The sequence below is a fragment of the Marmota flaviventris genome, chromosome 18 (genome assembly GCF_047511675.1).
Source record: "Marmota flaviventris isolate mMarFla1 chromosome 18, mMarFla1.hap1, whole genome shotgun sequence".
NCBI classification, from domain to species: Eukaryota; Metazoa; Chordata; class Mammalia; order Rodentia; family Sciuridae; genus Marmota; species Marmota flaviventris.
The window spans coordinates 22,071,234-22,092,239 of record NC_092515.1 but is presented as its reverse complement, the minus strand read 5'-3'; the positions used below and the strand labels follow the sequence as shown (position 1 = coordinate 22,092,239).

Below are 21,006 nucleotides of genomic sequence, written 5' to 3'. Positions count from 1 at the left end.
CCCCGCCACAGCCTCGTAGTCCCGCCCACCACGTCCCGCGTCCTGTCCCTCCGGCGCGCAGGCCCTGTCATTTAACCCCGCCCCTGCGCGGGTTCCGCCGTAGGACCCGCCCCAGAGACTCCGCCCCTGGGATGGCCCCGCCCCCGATCTGGCCCCGCCCCCAGCGGCCCTGAGCGCCTCGCTGGCCTGCGCCGAGGCGGGGGCGGTCCTGAGGGCGGTGGCTGGGCGGGCCCTGGCCCTGGGGCTGCCGCTGAGGGGCTCCGAGCCCGGGCGGGGCGGGGCAGAGGTGGCTGGGAGGCGCGAGGGCGGTCCGGGGCCGGTTCCGCGCGCAGGGATTTTTAAATGTCCCGCTCTAAGCCGGGCGCAGGAGCAGCCGGCTCGGCAGCCAAAGCGGTGTAGGGGGCAGGCGCGGATCCCGCCACCGCCGCGCGCTCGGCCCGCCGCCGCCTGCCGCCTCCCGCCTCCCGGCTTCCCGCTCGCCTCCGGCCTCCTGCCTCGGCTCGTGCGCGCCTGCCTACCGCGGAGACCGCTTCGGGTAAGGCCCCGCTGCGGACTGCGGAGACAGGCGCCTCGGGCGGAGACTCCCAGAGCACCCGGGTCGGGCCGGGTCGGGCCGGGAGTGGGGGTGGGGCGAGGCCGGGTCGCCGGGTCTTCTGGTCCCGGAGGCGTCAGCGCGGGGTGCCCCGGGTAGGGTGGCTCAGAGACGGGTAGGAGAGGTGTTGAAGGAAAGACTGAGGCAACCCCGGCCCAAAGGGAGAAGATGGGACTGAAAGGTTTCGGGGGTCGTCTGGACCCCCATCTCCACTACGGGTTCGGACCCGAAATCCCGGGCTGCTGGCGGCGCCGCGGGTGACAGGCCACCCCGGGCCCATCGGCCATTTTCCCGACCGGCCCGGGAGGCTCCCGCCGCCGTCCGCGCGGGAGGGGGGAGGGGTGCCCGGGGCAGGCCCGCGGGACCTGGCCCCCTCCGCCCGCCCGTGGTCTTCACCCCGCTGCCCGCTTCGTGCCCCCCAGGTCTGAAGTCGTAGCCAGAGCCAGAGCCTGCGCCATGCCAAGGGAAAGGAAGGAGAGGTGAGTGGCCTGGCTGCTGGGAAGGGTAGGGTGTGCAGCCGTGGGGGAGGGGCTGGTTAAGATTTGGGGAGAACTCACCTCAATTTCTTTGCCACCATGGCTTTGCAGAGATGGGAACGAACGGGACCCTATGAAAGAAGAAGGTGGCACTGACTTCTCTGTTCGCTCCAGGAAAAGGAAGGCAAATGTGGCCGTTGTGAGTACAAAGGGGACAGATTGGAGATTATTCCCCCCCCCCCTCATCTTACCTGGGTACCAGACATGGGTCTACCCACATACCTATTGATGGGACTTGGTGCGTGTGGGAGGGTCACTGCCAGAAATGGTACTCATAATCTAACCCCCCTCCCCTTCTCTCTTTTTTTGTCTTTGGGTTATTCTGTGTTTCTTTGGGGATTGTGGATTGTTTTATGTTAGTTTTTGCAGGATCCAGATGAAGAAATTGCCAAAATTGACAAGACTGTGAGAGACCAGTGTGGCAGTCAGGTAGGTGGCCTCCCATTAGGCCTCATGGAGGGCCTCCAGCTCTCCTGGGTCCAGCTGGGTTTTAGGCTTTCTTGTCTCCTGTTGAAGATACTGGTTTAGAGTTGATTTCTCTAATTAGAGCCACAGTCCACATGGTTGAGTACTGTGACTGTCAGTGCACACTGGCCTTTGCTAGCCTTGAGATTCCAGGAAGGGCTTGTGTTCTTGATGGCTCTCTCTAAGGTTGCAGATATGTGCTAACACCTACAAGAACCAGAGTGCACATCAAATAACTCCTTTTTCCCATGAGGAAACTGGGATTCAATTAGAGGAAGAAAGCAACCCAGAGTCTGTAAGCAAGTGAGAAGCAGAATTGGGCCTACAATCTTGTCTTTAATGGCTAGTGAACTGGGTGGGGTAGGGCTCCTGTGTGTTGTCCTCTTCCTCCCCATTCACACCTGTGCAGTTTTGTTTTGTTTTTTAATTTGTTTTTTGTAGTGGTGCTTTAGTACTTCTCATTTCCTTTAAGTCAAGTTTCAAAGTTTTACCCCTTTTGTGGCCCTGAATGTTCCTCCAGCCCATTCAGCAATCCCCCCACATGGACCAGTTCTGTTGAGCTTAACCTGGCTTCAGCAAGAGTATTAGTGGGACATTCTGGGTAATGGTCTGTGTGTCAACTCATTTTTTTATTGACTACTCCATTTCTATTGCCCCTCCTTATGGAGTTCCTGCCAAATTTCCTGTATGCAGTGTGATATCATTGTAAACATCAGAAGTTCCTTGCAGAAAGAGCTTGTATTATCTCTTTACCTCCAGAAATGGCTGGAGTCTGCAGTTAGGGCTCCAATGGGGGAAGCAGACTATCTCCAAACTAGCTAGTCAGGCCTTCTGCCTCTATCACAGATAAAAAGCTGAGCAGGAACAGTACTTGACCTGAGTGTGGCAGTAGTCCCAATAAGGTTTGCAGTGGACACACATCACTTTGTAAAGCAGTGAGCAATAGCCATGGTAGCTGGTCTGAAAGAGCGAAGTGCTTCAAAGTGATGGGCCATGTTGTTTGTAATAGCAGTTGTTACTATATATAATACTCTAGTTAAAAGCATCTCTGGGAAAGACCACTGAATATTGAATAAGGAGTTGATTTCCGTCTCTGTTAAAAGAAATGCTTCTCTGCAGGAAAGGAAATAAGACAGTCATCCAAAGTCATTTCTTCTTTTTCTCCCCTTAAAAGAGCCTTCAAATCAAGCAGGTTGATTTTTGTGGGTATTATAAAATGAATCCCTGCTTTGTGTAATTCAAGATTGCTTCTTTTCTCCAGCTGTGTTTTGAATAGAAATTTCCAAGATGAAGCAAACCCATCCATATATTGACTTGGAATTTCTGTTCTCAACATATAACTTGAACATTGTTTAAGTGCCTCAGATAGGACTGTGGCATTGTATCTGGGTGGCTGAGAGGTGATAACTGTGATGCATGAACAGCCATGTCATTTCTCCCAGGAAGGCATTTTCATGGTTGTCCAGAAATTAATCAATAGGTTTCTGCACATCTTAGAGAATAGATGGTATCTTGAAAATTATCCACCTATTTATGGAGCATTTTTGTTTTTACTCTGTAAAGATTTCATGAAGCTAGAATTGGGGGGTTCAACAGATTTTTTGCCTATTAAGAAGATTTTTCTCAGCCAACTATAACAAATTTGAGCTAGTAGAAGCCATTGTGCCTTTGTACTTCCTCAAGGCCACATGGAACTTTTGGTGATTCTTACCTTAGGCCGTTCTTAATGAACAGTGCCCTTTTACCTAAAATCTATTTCACATGTCCATTTTATTTAATTTTCACATAAGACCCAACTTTTTTGTTTGAAATAGAATCCTGGACTATTAGTTATTTCTCAGAAAATTTTGCAGAAATAAAGTTAAGTAGTTAGCAGTAGTCACAGTTGGTCTCTTGTTGTTGTCCCATTCTTTCCTAACTTAAGTCAGACTGATCTTGCTTCCTTTGAAACTTGGTATACACTGAAGGTGAAGGACATTGATTTAATTATTCTGACTCATCCACTGGCTCTTAAAAAGGCCAGCTTTGGAAGCCATTTGTCTGCTTGTGGTACACCTAATTTGTCTATGAACTGCAGGTTGGGAACTGCTACCGGTTAGTTTTATCTGCATAAGCCTGCACTCAGAAGTGCCAGCCATCTGGCCTAGGAGGGTGACACCCAACTTGTGCCTTCAGAACTAGAATTCATTCTTGAACAGTTGTAATGTGAACCTTGAGTCAAGGAAATGCTACCAACATATGATACTAGAACCAAAAGGAAGTTGCCTTTCTTTCGCAGCTGTTGGCAGGAGCTGTCATGGATAATTTGCATGCCCAATTGTTTCTGCATTGAGTGGGGAAGAGCTTTATCCAGCTTTGCCCTTCTCACTAGACAAAGCATTTGGGTTTGCTCTGAAGATGGCCTGTTGTTGTGGCAGCCATTGTATTGAACATGTATTGAACAACTGTAATGATAGGACTGTGGCATTATATCTGGGTGGCTGAGAGGTGATAATTCTCAGCCACCCAGATACAACATGGGTTGTCTTCAAGGGAGCACTTAGAGCAGAGTTTCCATGTTCATTACAGTTGTTATAATGATCTCTCTGTTTTTAAAAAATGACAAGTGGCTCAGATAGTACTTCCATGCTAGCAGGATTGTCACCTGCCTAATATCTTCAGTTACAATTTTACAACTTTAAAAATTAAAATAATTCTTTTTACAGTAGGATGGTAAATAGTGACTTAAAAAGAAAATATTCCAAATGACAAAATGATCTTAGTCTTTTCCAAATACTGAAATTTCTGAAATCTTTCAAATAAAAGCATACTGTTTGGGTTCTTAATGATAATTCATTCATCAGCTATTTGAGTCTGACTGCAAGGATCTGAGGGTAGGATTCAAAGGTCTAGGTTCTCTCTCCATGGACTTCGTATTACCTGTGACCATTGCTTGATTTGGTTTTAACTAGGTGGCTTATTTTTTGTTTTGAGTTGGGGAAAACAAAAGGTTTTTCTGATATATTTGGCTAGTCTTTTTTTGTAATGTCAGAGCTATTTGCCTGTATCTTACCTCTTCCATGTCCATTTTGCTGCTCAAGCACCTCAGTTGAGGGGTGATAGTGTAGAGGATAAAATGCTGCTGATTTCTTAGCTTCCTTAGGAATTCACTGCATGGACTCCTAAGTTAGTGACAGAAGTGAAATGAAAGCTGGGAGTCATTACCCTCTTTTACTTGTCCATGCCATATTCATCTTAACCTAGAATATTTAGTCCTGGATATTATTCTTCAGTGTGGTGATGTTTTCTGAAGTACTGGTTAATCTACAAATCCATGAATGTAAAAACAGCTGGTTTACATCAAACATTTTAAAATGTGTTTTTCAATTACAGCCTTGGGACAATAATACAGTATGTGCAAATCCCTGCTCCTTGATCCCTACACCTGACAAAGAGGAGGATGAGCTGGTATACACAAATTCTACATTTGGGCCTCAGAGATCTACACCATCCAGAGCCTCACCACTTCCTTTACTGAAGTAAGTGCTGACTTTGCTACATGACTTCCAACCTCTACTCCACTTATTAGTCCTCCTTAGTATGGATGCATACTGACACTTGTGTGGGGTTTTGTTTTTGTTTTTTTTTCTGTAGCTGGGCAAATAGAGAGGAGGTTTGGAAAATCATGCTAAACAAGGAAAAGATGTATTTAAGGGATGAGCACTTTTTGCAGCGACACCCTCTTCTGCAGCCTAAAATGCGAGCAATTCTTCTGGATTGGTTAATGGAGGTGAGCTTAGGTCTTCCCATTCACTGGACTCATTGGCCATTTCTAGATCCTTCTTTGCTGTTAAGCTATCTGTGTGTGCTTGATTCCATTGATATATTCGATATCTCAGAAGCTTTCCTGGTATATTTAGTATAGCAGTCTAAACTTTTTACTTGCTTTTTATTTTTTTGGTATGGGGGGAGGGGATTGAACCCTGCAGCGCTTAACCATTGAGCCACATCCCCAGTCCTTTTTTATATATTATTAGAGACAGGGTCTTGCCGAGTTGCTTAAGGCCTCACTAAGTTGCTGAGGCTAGCTTTGAACTTGAGATCCTCCTGCTTCAGTCTCTCGAGTCTCTGGGATTACAGGCATGAGCCACTGCACCTGGCTTTACTCGTATTCTTATAAGAATTTCTAAGATCTCTTTATCCTGCAGGTATTTTAAAGTTGGCATCAAATTTTTTCCATCAAAGTTAAATAGTTGCAAAGACTTTATTTTCCAATAAATTGTAAATATTGATATTTGAGCTCTGTTCATTAAATTGCTTTTAAATATATCTACTGGAATGCAGGTATCAGCTATTTGATAGCCACTATCATAACTTGTAAAAATATATGAACAAGCTTATCTTTAATAGTCAAATTTCACATTGTTCCCTTTTAAATTCCAGAAGTCCATTTTTCTTTCCTCACAGAACAATTTCCTAACAGACCATACTGTTCTAATTGATCACACTGTCATACTTCTGCAACAACTGGTCAAAACAACAAGTATTACAAATCAGCAAGATAATCGTTTAATATAAAAAGTGAAATTTTATTGGCAGTGCACCTCTTACTGGGATGCACTGCAAATAACTTCCTTGCTTAAGGGAAGCTTGATGGCTACTCAAATACTTGGGTAGATGAGAAGTGTTTTTCTTCTGAGAAATGGGAGGACCCTCTCAGGCACATCTACTTCATGAAAGAGAACATGTAGAAGTTGAGTGTCTAACTATTCCCTATAAATGTGATAACACTGTCATACTGTATATCCTGTAGAAGGTCAGCATTCTCCAGGGTATGCAAAACACAGTTGTGTTAGTCCTAGAATGAAATTCCCTGCTGCCACTTACCATCTAGGTGCTTAAGTCCAGCAAGTCACCTGAGTCTCAGTTTTCTCATCTGTAATATTTTCTAGCAATATTTTCTTGCAGAGTTTGTGCAGATTAGAAATGATGTACAGAAAGGTTTTTTATAATCATTCTTAATTTGTGTTTCTTCATTGGCCCCTAAGAATGTCAACATTTTTTTTTTTTTTTTTTTTTTTGTAGTAGATTCTTTAGAAGGCCTACTTTTTTAAAGTACAGGTCTTGCAGTTGCCCACTATGGACTTACCATGTCACAATGACCTTTAGAAATCATCTATGGTGATTGATAGAATTTTCTAGCAGAATTTTGTGTGTTTTTCTCTGGCACCTTTCTACATGTTAACCCCAACAGTTGCAGTTACAGGAGATAGCCTGTTGGTGAGTGGCAGTGGTGGTGTTGGAGTTTTACGTGCATAATCATACTTTTGGTGTTGGTACTGAGTTGAAGACTAATATTTTCTTGGTCCCTTTTTAATCCCATCTTGTATACTGTTTCACCGGATACTCAATTCTGAGAGGTAGGCAGAACAGGTATTGTCCTAATTTTATAGTGAAATAAATGTGTTTGTTTAAGGTAGAGCCTAAATTATAACCTAGGTCTCTGAATCTTTTTAATGCTTTTAACAAAGTTTTTGCCTCTTGTGATTTATAGTGTTTGGGGCATGTTGTAGTCTTTAAATAAATTTGAGTTCCAGCTTTTAAACTTTTTTATTGGTATCATTTAGTTATAAAGAACTATTGCAGTTCTTTCCTTAAATTGACTTATCATGAAACTTATAAAAGGGGACAACATTTTTGAGAAAATTCATAAATTTGATTTTTTTGTCTTATTTCATGAGAATTCTGCTTTCAGCCAGGTGTAGTGGTACACACCTGTAATCCCAGTGACTCAGGAGGCTGAGACAGGAGGATTGCAAGCTCAAGGCCAGCTGGCCAACTAAGTGAGACCCTCTCTTTAAAAATGGCTGGGGATGTGGCTCAGTGGTAGGGCACCCTTGGGTTCAATCCCTAGTACTACAAAAAGAAAAAATGCCTGCTCTCACCAGGCTTTAAACCTGTCTTCCTTCTCTGGCCTACAAACACTTGCTTTTACTACTACATAGATCACAGAAACTTAATCCTTATATCTGCGCCCAAGTTTGTCTTTGTACATGTGCTTAGGCACAAACAAGGTAACAGTCCTTTCAGAAAAACAAAGTTATTCTTATCACTCTTGGTCTGATTATGTTGTCTTTTACCAAAACTCAGAGCAAGATTTTTTTTTTCCCTTGAGTAACTGTTATAAAATTTACTAAATATTTTTTCAGGTGTGTGAAGTCTATAAACTTCACAGGGAGACGTTTTACTTGGCCCAAGATTTCTTTGATCGGTATATGGCAACGCAAGAAAATATTGTAAAAACACTTTTACAGCTTATTGGGATTTCAGCTTTATTTATTGCTGCCAAACTTGAGGTAAATAATTTCAAATATTTTATATAATATTTCATTTCTTGAGTTCCACTAAGATTAGGAGAAGAGGTCAGCTATTTGTCTGTAATGCATATCCTAAGTTTTTCTAATTTGAAGTCTTCTAAAGTTAAGACATAACAGAAAGACTGAGGACTAATGAAGAGAAGAGAGGAATAAATGTATAATGTATAAAATGTTTGGTTAGTTTAGTTACTTTAAGCAAAAAAATTGAACCTTGAACTAAGAAGATAAAAATTTTGGTGTGACAATAGAAGAGTGTTTGAGCCCAACTTCCAGACATGTTAAAGATATTGAGAAGGTGAAAATTTTAAAAATACATTGAGTAAAGTTCTATTAATCACCATATGTATTCATTCATTTATTTAGTGGAGGTTGGAGTTTCATTTTTTTTTACAATTAACACATACTGAACTGTTAAAGTAGCTCCTGTAGTAATCACATCAGTGTATCATTTTTCCATGCCAGGGTACTAAAAAATAATTTCAGATGCACATTATAAGGTGAAATTATTATGATACTGGATGTTTGCTAATGGTATCTTTTATTTGCTTTTAGGAAATCTATCCTCCAAAGTTGCACCAATTTGCTTATGTTACAGATGGTGCTTGTTCAGGAGATGAAATTCTTACCATGGAATTAGTGATAATGAAGGTAGGTTACAAGTTATTTCCAGTCATTTTTAAAACACACACATAAGTATTTCTCACATGAAGTTTGAGCACATCTGGTAGGTCTTTAGATGGGCACATTGTGGTGTGGAAAATGGCTACATCTTGAACTTCTTTTCACAACCATTGGTCTCTTTCCTGTTTTCCTTAGGCCCTTAAGTGGCGTTTAAGTCCCTTGACCATTGTGTCCTGGCTGAATGTATACATGCAGGTTGCATATCTAAATGACGTATATGAAGTGCTACTACCGCAGTATCCCCAGCAAATCTTTATACAGATTGCAGAGGTAAGTAGCTCCATTGCCTCTAGGGGCTCCTAACCCCACAGCTAGAGTGAAGAACTCTAGAAGTGATGTGTGTGCCCCTCTGTTTCAGCGTTCTTTTCTTCTCATAGCTTCTAGATCTCTGCGTCCTTGATGTTGGCTGCTTAGAATTTCCCTACGGTGTACTTGCTGCTTCTGCCTTGTATCATTTCTCTTCATCTGAATTGATGCAAAAGGTTTCAGGTACGTTAGTTTTCTGGTGAATTCACAAACAAAGTGTATTAAACTTAGACACCAATTATCAACATCTGGTTGAGCCTATGGTTTCTTTTCATCACAGGGTACCAATGGTGTGATATAGAGAAGTGTGTCAAGTGGATGGTTCCATTTGCCATGATTATAAGAGAGACAGGAAGTTCCAAACTAAAGCATTTCAGGGGGGTTCCTGCTGAAGATGCCCATAACATACAGACCCACGTCAACAGCTTGGATTTGCTGGTTAGTAATGTTTTTGCTCCAATCCTTCTTGACCAGAGAGAACCTTAAAGCTTCCTGGATAACCTATTCACTTCACTTCATGCAGCCTTCAGACATCCTAGAAAAATTCCCAATTCTCTTAATTCCTTGAAGAAAATTTCTGGTTTATAGATGCTGTATGTCAGTTATCATGTAGACCATAAACTTTTAAGTGGTTTTTTGCTGTTTTTCCCCTCACTCGCCTCCTTACCAATAACGTATAGTAAGTGAAACAAAGGATATGTTCTTCCACCTTAACAGTTTTCCCTTTTTTTCTTATCAATAGGACAAAGCCCAAGCAAAGAAAGCCATATTGTCCGAACAAAACAGGATTTCTCCTCCCCCCTCGGGGGTCCTCACCCCACCACAGAGCAGTAAGAAGCAGAGCAGTGAGCAGGAAACAGTGTGACCACCCCAGCATTCTCCACCAAAGACAGTTGTGCGGAAGTGCCTGCTCATAGTTCTCTCCTGTCTACTGCAGTGGAGGCGTGTACTAGCTTTTACAGATATTTAAGTGAAGAGTATCTCTCTTCTGCAACAGAAGTATTTCTGTGATTGGCATTGGACAGGGAGAAGTGTTTTTTATTGAATACTTAGATTTTTTTAAATAAGTGGGTCAAGTACACCAGCCACCTCCAGAACACCAATGAGTGCTCCACATGCTGCTAAGGAGGGTGATACTTGACTTGATTGACTGTTCACACAAATAACAAAGGCTTGAAGTTGAGGAGTGCCGCTGTTGCTGTTGGTCTCCCCTCGGGTGTTCTGGGTTGCCTCGTGTTCGGTGGAACAGGTGGTTGTGAGCAAGCATTGTGATGCACAGCCTCAACCAGCAGGGCCTGCCCTTTACACATCAGTTGACAGTGTACCATGCCTCTTATGAACTTTTGTTTTGTAAGTGCTGCTATGTCTATCCGTTTTTAATAAAGATAATACTGTCTTTGAGACAGCTGGTTTTATGAGCAGTGTCTGGTAATTAGAAGTTAGAAGTCAACTCAGTGTGGCTATGTCAAGTTCTCTTTTTGACTTCATGCTTCTTGAAGCTTGAATCTTTCTAGAGAAAACATTTAAAATAGGGAGTAAGCTTCAAACATAGCCTTGTCTACCTCTTGAGGCCTTTGGAGCTGGGAGTGAGACTTTTGATTTGGCACTTCTGCAGTTTCCTGCACAGGTGGCCACTCACATCAGGTTCATTAGCCATCAGTGGCAATGGTGCTAAAGTCGTTTCCACATCTAGAAGGATTCATAAGTATAATTTCCTCCCTGGGGCTGTTTGAAGGTTGTAAAGAAATCTGTAATTAATACTATACCCTTACCCAGATCTTAACCGAAAGAATAAATGAATTTTACTTGGAGAACTTAACATAGTAGCCTGAAACTGTGCTTCTAAGAAGAAAATGCAAAGTATAATATATGGCTGAAGGTCAGGATATAAAACTGCTCCTTGACTGAGGAACTGACCAAGTACTTTGCTGATGGTCACTGTCCACCTGAAGGCCTGATGTGTGCTGCCCACATCACTTGTTGATATTCTCAAGTCTTGTTTCACTTTCTAACTATGCTTCGATGTGTTGGGGGAAGGGGCATGCACTCAAGGAAAGGTGAATGAGCAAATAAATACTACTTATTTTCAGCCGGTTTTATCTTATTTTGCAAAAATTTAATGTAGAAAGAAAACCAGCCATTTTAAATCTTCGATTTATTCCAAGTTGGAAGGAGACCCTACTTTTTTACATTGATGTGGTTCTGGCAAATTTTAATACAGTTTTCCTAATAAGCACATTAGAAAGCCATATATAATGATATCTAGTCAAACAATGACCACCCCTTGCTAGTTATTTCTTCATCTCAGGTGCTTTTGTCTTAAAAGAAGTGAGCTTTGAACAGTGACCATTTGTGACTAGTTGGCAAAATCCTAAAAGTGGTTACTTAGTTTGGCATTTATCTGTAAAATTGGCACTGAAATACGTTTCTATTTGCAAAGTTTTATTATAAAATTGAGAGCTTGACAAATGTGAGGTAACGGATCTGAAAGCATATCTGAGGTAAATTTTAATTTATAGCTCATAAAGCAAGCCCTTACACTACAAAGGATGTTATTGAAAACACTGAAATGAGAATGCCTTATATATAAATGGTGCTCTTCTGGAAATCGGGATTTTTTTTCAAATGGCAACATTGCCACAGGGAGCTCTGAATCATCTGTGCTAACAAAGGGTAAATCCTGGATGGGTAAATAAAATCCACAGTGATCAATTTCTGTGGCTGTGTCAGAAACTCTAAGAGCCACCAGTAAGTAAAAATCAAGTCTCCCCTCTTGAGAGGAGCTTCCATTTGATGGTAATCAGTTGGTGGCTACTTTGAGCTTTCTCTGATTGGCTCTATATACTTATTTGCCAGGTCATTTCTGCTATTCAACTAAAACCAACTGAGGTGAGGGAATGCCAGCTACACATCAGAGGTGAAATGGCAGGCCAACCTAAGGAAGCAGATGCTATGAGGCCAAGATGTGGCTCAGAAGCTCATGGGTCAAAGGCTTGGTCCCCAGTGTGACAGTGTTCAGAGATGGAGCCTTGGGGAAGTGATGGGTCACAAGAACTGACAGCATGAATGGATTAATCCATTTATGGATTCATGCTTTAAAGGGTTTTGAGGGAGAGGCTCTGTTATAAAAGTGAGTTCTCTCTGCCTCACCACAGGACCACAGCAATGGAGCCAAGCAACTGTGTATTGGAACCTCAGACAAACTGAGACAAAATAAATCTTTCCTCCTTATAAATTAATTATCTCAGGTATATTGTCACAGTGACAGAAAGCTAGCTCTATGTTGGAGAAACCAACCTATTGACCAACCTTGAAGACTGGATTGTGGCACAAAATACCACACCCTCATATTTTTCCCCTGCTCACTTGCTATATCTCAGAGTTGCTATCATTTCTCTGCCCACTGTGCCTGAGGAAAAAGACAACAGGTTCCTGTATGGGGGGTTTTGAAGGTTTTCCAGTGTCATCTTCCCCGCATGAAACTTGGACAGCTTATTGTTTCATGGAGGCTATTAAATACCAAGTGGGTAAATCAGTGGTGCTAATATTCACATGGACGGCAAGTACCTGCAGCAGATAGGGAAAGCTGGGAGCCGTCAAAGATTTGCAGCCTAGTGCCTGATACACCTCTATCCTCTAACTCCAACACAAACAAGATTGGAGTTTATTCCGGCAAAATTAGGCTCTAGCTCAGAGCAGGGACGGAAAGAGAAATCAAATCTGATAATGTCTAGTCATATTTACCCAACCGTGCATTTTCCTACCACATGTTCAGCATTTTGAAATTCAAATCACATTTATACCTTGGACATTGTTAGAAGACTATTTTTATCCCTGCTGTAATCATCTAATTTGCTGATTACAGGTCTCAAATTGCCACAGAGAACTCAATTTTTGAAAGAATTGTCCTATTTGATCAAATATGTTATTCAAGCAATGCAGTCATTTGTTCCACAAGGTTACCTGCCAGGCAGAGTTAACCAGGAGTAATAGCATTAGAAGCCTATACTTAAAATCAAGCATTAGCTAATCTGCCTGTGACAATAGAGTCTTAAATATAATTTGCTGCAGATACTTCAGTTCCTGCACTGACAGACAATTGCATTTTGTATTCAATGAGCATAGATTTTCCCTACCTCGTCCTAATTCCAAATTTAACTCCAGAAGACTCTAATGTGCTCAGTTTCACTGGTTACCAGGTACTATTTCCCAAGAGCCTCAGATGGAAGTGCAATGTTATTCTTTATTAAATAAACCTTCCCCACCCGTTCTCCCCCTCTTTAAATCACTGTCCTGATCAAAGCCAATTCCAAAAACTGTAGCATCTTTATCCAAAAAGTTAAGTCTAATGCTTTTTCCAGCGTGATGTGTGAGATGTCCTCCTATTGATCCCCTATTGTGTGCTAAGCACTACCAATATGGGAGACAAAGATACAGTGTGGCCAAGGGACTCAGGTGAGCCTGCAGGTGAGACATATAAACAACTGTTATCTCATGAGGGTCCTAGTTTGAGCAGGGGGCCTCTGGGAGCAGAGGGCAGGAATAGCACTTTCGCTGTGCTTTAGAGGTGCAGCTGTTGAACACTCCTCAGCAGTTTGCAAAAAGTGCTCACAATTGGGCACAAGTAGGAGTCAGAGGATAGAGGTGTATCAGGAGGAAGGAGAAGATGAGGCAGAAGAGATGACAGAGAACATGTCACGAGGAGCTTTTGTACATCAAATAAAAGATGGGTGTAGTCTCCCCAGCAACAGGAAGTTGGGTTTGATAAAGAGGAAAGTAGTGACAGTGACCTGTTCAGAGCCAGTCTGGAGGCAGAGGATGAGGAAACAACCCAGAGTTAGGCCTCTCTGCACCATAAGAAAGAGGCTATGCTGCATACGGGGGACAAGCAGGAAGGCAATGGAATGTCTGTAAAAATCAGCGACACCAACACTAATTTCTAAATGGCCCTGCCTGAATGACTGCCTCCATCTCCCTCAAGTTTCTGCCCCTGTACCTTTGTGCAGGCATTTGCCTGCCAACCTGCCCAATGCCGGCTTGAATCTCACTTCCTGAATGAGTCTGACCCTGTCTTCGGCCCACACTGGTGTCATTTCTTCATTGGACTCTGCATGCATTCACCTTGAACTGGGACTCAGCTTTGCCACTTCCTAGTGTGATCTGGGCTTAACCTCTCCAAGCTCAGTGTCCCTCAGTTATGAAATAAGGATTAAGGATGACAACAATGTTTTTTTATCCCATAGAACTGAGGGGAAATGAAATGAGAAAATGCATAGGAAATGTTTATCCCAGTGCTTAGCACATTAAAAAAATGGTGGTCACCATCCCTGAATCTACCACTGCTGGATGTGGTGGTGTGATATGATCTCTGATTCATAATAAACTCCCGTGAGTGGTTTAGAGCTGAGGACATGTCTTCACCCTGCATCTCTGGGGGACAGTGCTGAGGGTGAGACTGGCTGGATTCCCTGTGTGTCCCACACAGCCCACTTGAGAGCAGGGGGACCCCAGGAGCACTTAGCAGTTTGCTCTGATGTGCTCTCCTCCCTCCAGCCTGCTTCCTCTTCCCTGGTCATTAACCCCATCTTCCTCCCATCCTAAGAAGCCCCTTTGAAAGTGTTATCTATACCACCGTCACTTCTGCAGCACCCTCCAGCTGGGCATATACGCAGGCCATCTAAGACACCTGCTCTAGTTTGGATCTGGAAGATCCCCAAAGGCTCATGTGTTAAAGGCTTGGCCCTCAGTGTGACACTATTGGGAGGATAGAGCCCAGTGTGAGGTTTTGAGTCATGAAGAGCATGCCTGGGAAGAGAACAGTGGGACCCTAGCCCCTTCCTCTGCCTTTCCTTTACTACCTGTCCATGAGGGCAGCAGTTGTGCTCTATACACATTGCTGCCACAGTGTGCTACCACTCTACCAGAGGCCTAAAAACAATGTGCCCATCCAAGCATGGGCCAGAAACTCCAAAACTGAATCAAACCAAACCTTTCCTCTGCATATATTGATTATTTCAGGGATTTGTTACAGTAATGGAAAGCTGACTAACACAATCTCCAGGTGACAAATCTCACAGTGCTCTCCAGCCTCATCCCTGCCACATTTAGCTTTGCTGACTCCACCTGCCCTCTAGAAACATTCCATCGTCCTTCAGCTTCTGTGGCTGCACACCTCCCAATTACATGCCTGATACCATTCCTCCCAAATCCCTCCTCTCTGTTCCAACAAAAGCTGAAGGAGTCATAGGGCCCTTCAGGGCCACCACTGCCCCTTGACATTTGTCCCTGGGCAAGTTCACCACTCCAACTTATGACACCTCCTGGTTGCATCTCTACCCCCCCAGTCAGCCTCCACCTGGCTTAAACCTGAATGGTCACCTGCCCAAAGGGTACTTCCACCTTCCCTCTCACCACTGCAACACTCACTTCACCGTTCACCATTAATACAGTTGTCAAAAATGGGAACTGGCAAGAAAACTATTCAAAGCACAAATCATCAGAGAAATGAAAAATAAAACAACAAGATCAGTTTATACCACCAGGTTGGCAAAGATTTTAAAGTGCAAAGAATAACACAAATGACATCTGTGGACCCATTACCCAGATTTGCCATATGAGCTGCTCCTTCTCCTTCTCCTTTTTTTTTTTTTAAAGGTAGTGGGGATTAAACATAGGGGTACTTTACTACTGAACTATATCCCCAGCCCTTTTTATTCTTTATTATGAGACAAGGTCTCACGAAGTTGCCCAGACTGGTCTCAAAATTATGATCCTTTTACCTTAACGTCCTAAGTAGCTGTGACTGCAGGCATGTGCCACTATGTGGGCCACATACTTTTTAAAATAAAGAAATACAATATGGCAGGCACAAGTGAAGTTCCCTAGTGTCCCTTCCCAATCTCATGGTTCTTTTCTCCTCAGAGGAAACAATTACCAGGGGTGGATTGTATGATTACTCCATTTATGTTTAGACTTTTATCATTTACATGTGGCTCCATTAGCAATAAATATAGCAAACACCACTCTGGGTTTTTTAAAAATAACATCAACGGCACCAAACCTTTTACATCATGTCACTTGCTATTTTCTTTCCACGTTACTTTTAAGTTTGTCCATGTTGATACCAATAGTCACATTCATTCATTTTTAACTGTGGTATATATTTATAGTCCCTCCTACCCTGGTGCACAAATAGATTTCCAATTTCTTTTTTCACCATCACAAATGGTGCTTTAATTGACATCTTGCGCACATGTGTATCACCCATGCAAACTCCTGCAGGGCACACTGCTAGACATGGAAATGCCATGTCAAAGGGCATGCGCCTTTGCATCTTTCTAAAGGTAATCATCTCCTCTCCCAAATTGCACCAATTTACACTCCCAGCCAGGGAGGATGAAGAGTTCCCACCTCCTCACATCTGTTCCAGCACTCGGTATTGCTGACTTTTCTTTCCATTAAAATTGCTATTATTTAACTTTACTAGTTTTACTCTAGTTATGAAAGTAGAGCTTTTTAGGTATAATAAGTTAGAATACTTCAAAATCACACAACATAGTAAGCAAAAATCCCTCAGAGATCTATTCTTAACAATATTGGTATTAATAATGTGTACCTTGCTCCTGAAATTTTTTCACACATATAAATTAATGAAAATATTTGCTTTTTTTCCCTATATGGCTGTTTCTTTTCATTGTATTATCTCTAAGTAGTTTAGGGTTAGGGTTAGGGTATGGTACAGGGCACCTGTAGTCCCAGCTACTTGGAAGAAGCTGAGGGAGGAGGATCACCTGAGCCCAGATAGTCAAGGCTATTCTGGACAATGAGATTCCATCTGGAAAAATAAAAAGCAAGTAAAATAAAATAGGCACACAAAGTCACTCTTTTTGTTTTTTTATTTTTAAGTGATTACCTACCAATTGATTTCATTGACTCGCATGGGGCCTGGCACAAAACAGGTGTTCATTAAATACTTGCTCCAAGAATGAATGAATGGATTCTTACATAGATAGCCACTATCCTCTACTTCCAAAGGTTCCTCTGGAAGAAAATAAGATTGAAAAGCAAGACATTAACAGGAAGGAATCAAGTCCCTGCCCCAGTCCTATTCTGAGCAAAGGAGCCACATACCAGTGCCTTCCAGTTCCCAGGAGAGCTGCAAGGATGAGATGACATACAGGAATCCAGCTTCATTTGTGGAAAGAATGGTGATGAACCCTCCCAGTGATACCATCCTTTTAAAAGAAACAAAGTCCAAAGTTAAATCTATTCCAGCAGTCACAACCTGAGCCTTCAAGAACCTTCTCTGCATCCCTCTTGCTGAGCACCTAACCAATGGTTCTCTTGTTATAGACAAGAGATGAGTACTCAATCTCTGCAAAGATGGTGACTTGATCTGAAGCACTCCTCTGAAGTTCTCGATCCTCTATTCCTCCTCCAGACTGTGAGGCCAAAGCAGAGGCTAATGCAGAAGTTGTGCATGAGGACCTGTATGTAGTCAGGTGCACCCATGAGTTTTTGTTGTATTTAGACTGCCAAAGGGTTTTAAATCACCTTTCAACCAACATTTAAAACTTAGGAGCATTCCCATTCAGATAGGGCTCCCCAACTCTTGACTGTCCTACAGGCAGAGTAAAGTCTATCTGCAATGTGCCCAAATCCCTACCAATCCCTATAGTACCTCATGCTGATGTCTCTGACTCCATAGCTGTTTATCTTTACATACACGCTGCACATCTTCTTGGAACAGACAAATATTTCTTGTATCTGTAGCCATCGAATGGGAGAAAACAGTATAGATCAAGAAGGTAGAGTACTTCAAGAAAAAATGGCAAAGGAAGCATATTTCTCCTTGGAAGACCAGACTATTTGGCCATGTCTCAGTATCCAGAAACATATTCTTTCACCTGCCTGGTTTCCAAAGACATCTGAGTTCATGATTCCCATACTTAGTGAGTGTCTTGGCTCTAACAACATTAGCTCGTTACTTACCTACTCTGGGCCTCTGTTTCCTCCTGGGCCCAAGGGACAGTGCAAGCCCTCCAGCCAGCAGTCCTGTTCAGAAGCAAGGAGGCAACAGGATGTTCTCTCAGTGACTAAGTGCAGCCTCTCAGGGGTTAAAAGTTGCTTTCTGTTTCTCCTCAAACTCTTGTCTTCCAGATGGTGATGCAAGACTAGTTTTCTGTTTTCAGGTTTGCAGTCACACTTCAGAGACTTCCCCTGCTTCCTTTCATGCAAAGGTTTCGTTTTTTTTTCTAGTTACCACAGTGGGGTGGAGGTGAGGGTGACTGGTACACAGGGCAGAAGTCAAACTGGTAAGCAAGTGGGCCCCGAAATCCCCTGGCCTCTCAGAGATCTCCAGGGTGACCTTTAGCCCTCATTCCATCTAAGGCATGTCAAGGCCAGAGGTGAGGCAGGTGAGATTCCAAGGCTGTTGCCTGAAAATGGTCTCTCCATACCTATCAAGGACTGATGCCCAAAAGGTCACGGACTGCCCTGCGGGGTGGCCCTGAAGAAAAATTCTAGGTGGGAGGAAACTTGGGGTTCCTCTGCCATGGGCCCGCAGGCTTTGTTCCTCCTAGAATGGAACCTGAACTGGGCTGCTGGGAAACCCTCTCTTGCTTCAGCCTCGTTGATGGAAAAAACTGTGCCAGAAGACAAACTGCCTCTGAGAAAGATGGGCTTACAGATCCCAGGAGTGATTTTCGGCACTGTTCATTTTAGCGATGTCCAGGCCAGCTGAAAGGGATGGCTCATCTGTGGGATGAGATAGATGCAGATGTCAATACTGAATTCGTGGAAGCATAAAAGGCGGGCAGGGTGGGGTTTATTAATTATATTTCTTTTATCCTCATAACAATGGCATGTCAGTAATCTACACTGAATGTGCCCAATTGATGCTAATGATTTCATCCTTTTGTTTCTGTGGGGAAAAAACAAAACAAAACAAAAAAACACAGAAGTCTGTCCGCCCAAGCTAGTCAGCCTCAGCACAGCCTGGAGTCCAGTGAGGCCTTGGAAGCCCTTATCTGAGCTCCTTGTCAGTTTTGAACCTTACTCTCCCTGGTAAAGTGGTCCTGCCTGGCAGTGTCTGTCATTATGTTCCTAGTCCCTGTCTCATCTTCCTCTACTCTGCTTTGCTATGATCCCACACATTGGGATGGGGTTCTCTCTGGGTGCAATGACAATGTGTGCGTACATGTGTTTTGGGGGCAGTATTTCTGAGCTAAAGACCCCTCTTGGTGTACTTCAAATCCCATTCTTCAATTAAGGGATCTTCTGGAAGAAAAAAAAAAGTGAATAGTTATGGATCACTTTTGGCTACAGCCCCTGCCTATTATTAGATTGAATTATTTGGGATAAAATAGAAAAAGGCAGGACTGTTAAGGGGCACAGCAATGACTGGATGAGTCACAAATCATTTGCCCTCTTCTCTCACCACCATACCACCCCCAGGACCTGGAACAAGTTATCAGGAACAGCATCAAAGAGTTTCTAAACTTATATGCGCTAAATCTCATGTCCTCTCCCCTTCGTCCTGGTAGACACCTTAAGAAGGAGATGTGACACATCTGGCCCGGGAGAGAAGTGCCGAGGAAAGCATCCAGCCTACATCCAATGTTTTGTGCTACAAATTAGAGACAAGTTTTCACAGATAACACCTATGTTATTATTTGAATGCAAACTTCATCAGCATGTGATGTGTGGGTTGGTACCCAGGCAGCAGCAGCTGTTACAAGGAGGGCCCTATATAGGACTCTCACTGATGATGTCAAAAGGAGATTGGATGGCCTTTCCCGACCCCACATTACAGTGTCCTCCCTTCCCCCAGGAAGCCTGGTTTGTGAGAAGATGCTAGAGGGGGTCTCCAACTTGGACATCTCCACCTTCAGCTCAAACAGGGCAGTAATTGAATTTCCATGCAGGGAGCAGGAGGGTGACCTATAATTGAAAATGGGGGCAATGGCCATATCCTAGGCATGGGTCTACAATTGCATGCTTATTGAGGTAGTTTTGGAGGGACCCACAGCAATAATGGAGGGTGTCAGAGCCTCCCTAACCCTTATCTCTAGAAACTGCCAACCTCCTCTCCCCACTGGATTTTCTGTTCTCCAGACCTCCTCCTTCCAGGCAGTTGGGGTCAGTTTACACAGCTGGTGGTTCAGTTCCATCCTGGCATCCTTGGTGGAGCCAACACTGAGAAGACCATTACTGAGGCATTGACAGCACTCTGGTAGAAGGCCCTGTGTGCACACTTACCCTGAACAGCTGCTGGACTCTGGCATGCTCTGCTGCTATAAAAATATCAGCACTGCCACCCCAGCTCCTGGAGAAAGTCTCAGCACGACAGCCTGCAAAGAAATCCTGCATTTGAATTTCATCTACAAATCCTGGTTTCTTCCAGACAAGCTCAAACCTGCACAGATGGCCCCTCACACCAAAAAGTAAAAATAACAAAGCTTGTGATTCTGGGCCTCCCTTTTTCTCTAGGCAGATGTGCCGACTGCACATTTTGGGAGGCGCACAGTCTGGGTCCCAGCAGCAACCTCTCTCCTCCTGTGCGGTTTTCATGCCCCCCTTCTGGCTTCCTGGTGGGTAGCAGCTGTGGTCTTTTGGAGTGTGTTCTTGGAAGTGTCCAGAGTACCCAAGCCTTTAGAGTGTGGTAGGGCAATCCAGAGGGGTATGTTAATGTTGAAAACTCATTCCTCACTCTACTGGCCATACCGTCATCTGTGAGATGGCTCCAGGTAAGGGTTGAATACTTGTGAGTGAGTAAAGTGATCAGCAGAAGTGAGAGGCAAGGGGATGGGATACTAGGGCCAGCACGTACCAAGGGCAGGTGGCGGGGTGGGGGAGGGAAGCAGCAATAGGGGATCCTGATTTTTTGAACCTCTCACAAATCCCAACCAACCACATAAGCCTCAATGTCTCATGAACTCTTTCCACTAATGTTTTCTGAAAACCTCTATTTCAGGTCCTAAGGATATAGTTATGGACAAGACTGACCCAGAAAGCAGATGCCCTAGAACACACAATCAAGGCCAATAGTTTGGGTGGCCACCAACTCAAT

At 43.5% G+C, this 21,006-nt stretch overlaps 1 protein-coding gene and 1 long non-coding RNA gene across 3 annotated transcripts; one reads left to right on the top strand and one right to left on the bottom strand.

The window, feature by feature from the left end:
* The first annotated feature begins 370 nt into the window (after nucleotides 1-370).
* Ccne1 (cyclin E1) lies at nucleotides 371-10,351 on the top strand. 2 transcript variants are annotated; one of them, XM_027941398.2, is made up of 12 exons: nucleotides 371-535; nucleotides 1,015-1,071; nucleotides 1,180-1,267; nucleotides 1,498-1,557; nucleotides 4,966-5,111; nucleotides 5,227-5,362; nucleotides 7,782-7,928; nucleotides 8,502-8,597; nucleotides 8,766-8,900; nucleotides 9,008-9,119; nucleotides 9,217-9,374; nucleotides 9,679-10,351. In XM_027941398.2, the coding sequence occupies exons 2-12, from the start codon at nucleotides 1,049-1,051 to the stop codon at nucleotides 9,799-9,801; spliced, it is 1,224 nt and encodes a 407-aa protein (XP_027797199.1). In that variant the 5' UTR covers nucleotides 371-535; nucleotides 1,015-1,048; the 3' UTR covers nucleotides 9,802-10,351. The 2 variants fall into 2 exon arrangements, with proteins under 2 accessions (XP_027797199.1, XP_027797198.1); XM_027941397.2 differs by having other exon boundaries at nucleotides 1,489-1,557.
* A 6,462-nt stretch (nucleotides 10,352-16,813) lies between these two features.
* Nucleotides 16,814-20,272, bottom strand: LOC114097501 (uncharacterized). Its single transcript, XR_003583593.3, has 4 exons — nucleotides 20,196-20,272; nucleotides 17,928-18,692; nucleotides 17,067-17,170; nucleotides 16,814-16,976 (listed from the first exon to the last, which is right to left on the bottom strand). It is a non-coding gene; the product is annotated as an uncharacterized lncRNA (long non-coding RNA).
* Nucleotides 20,273-21,006: the final 734 nt, after the last annotated feature.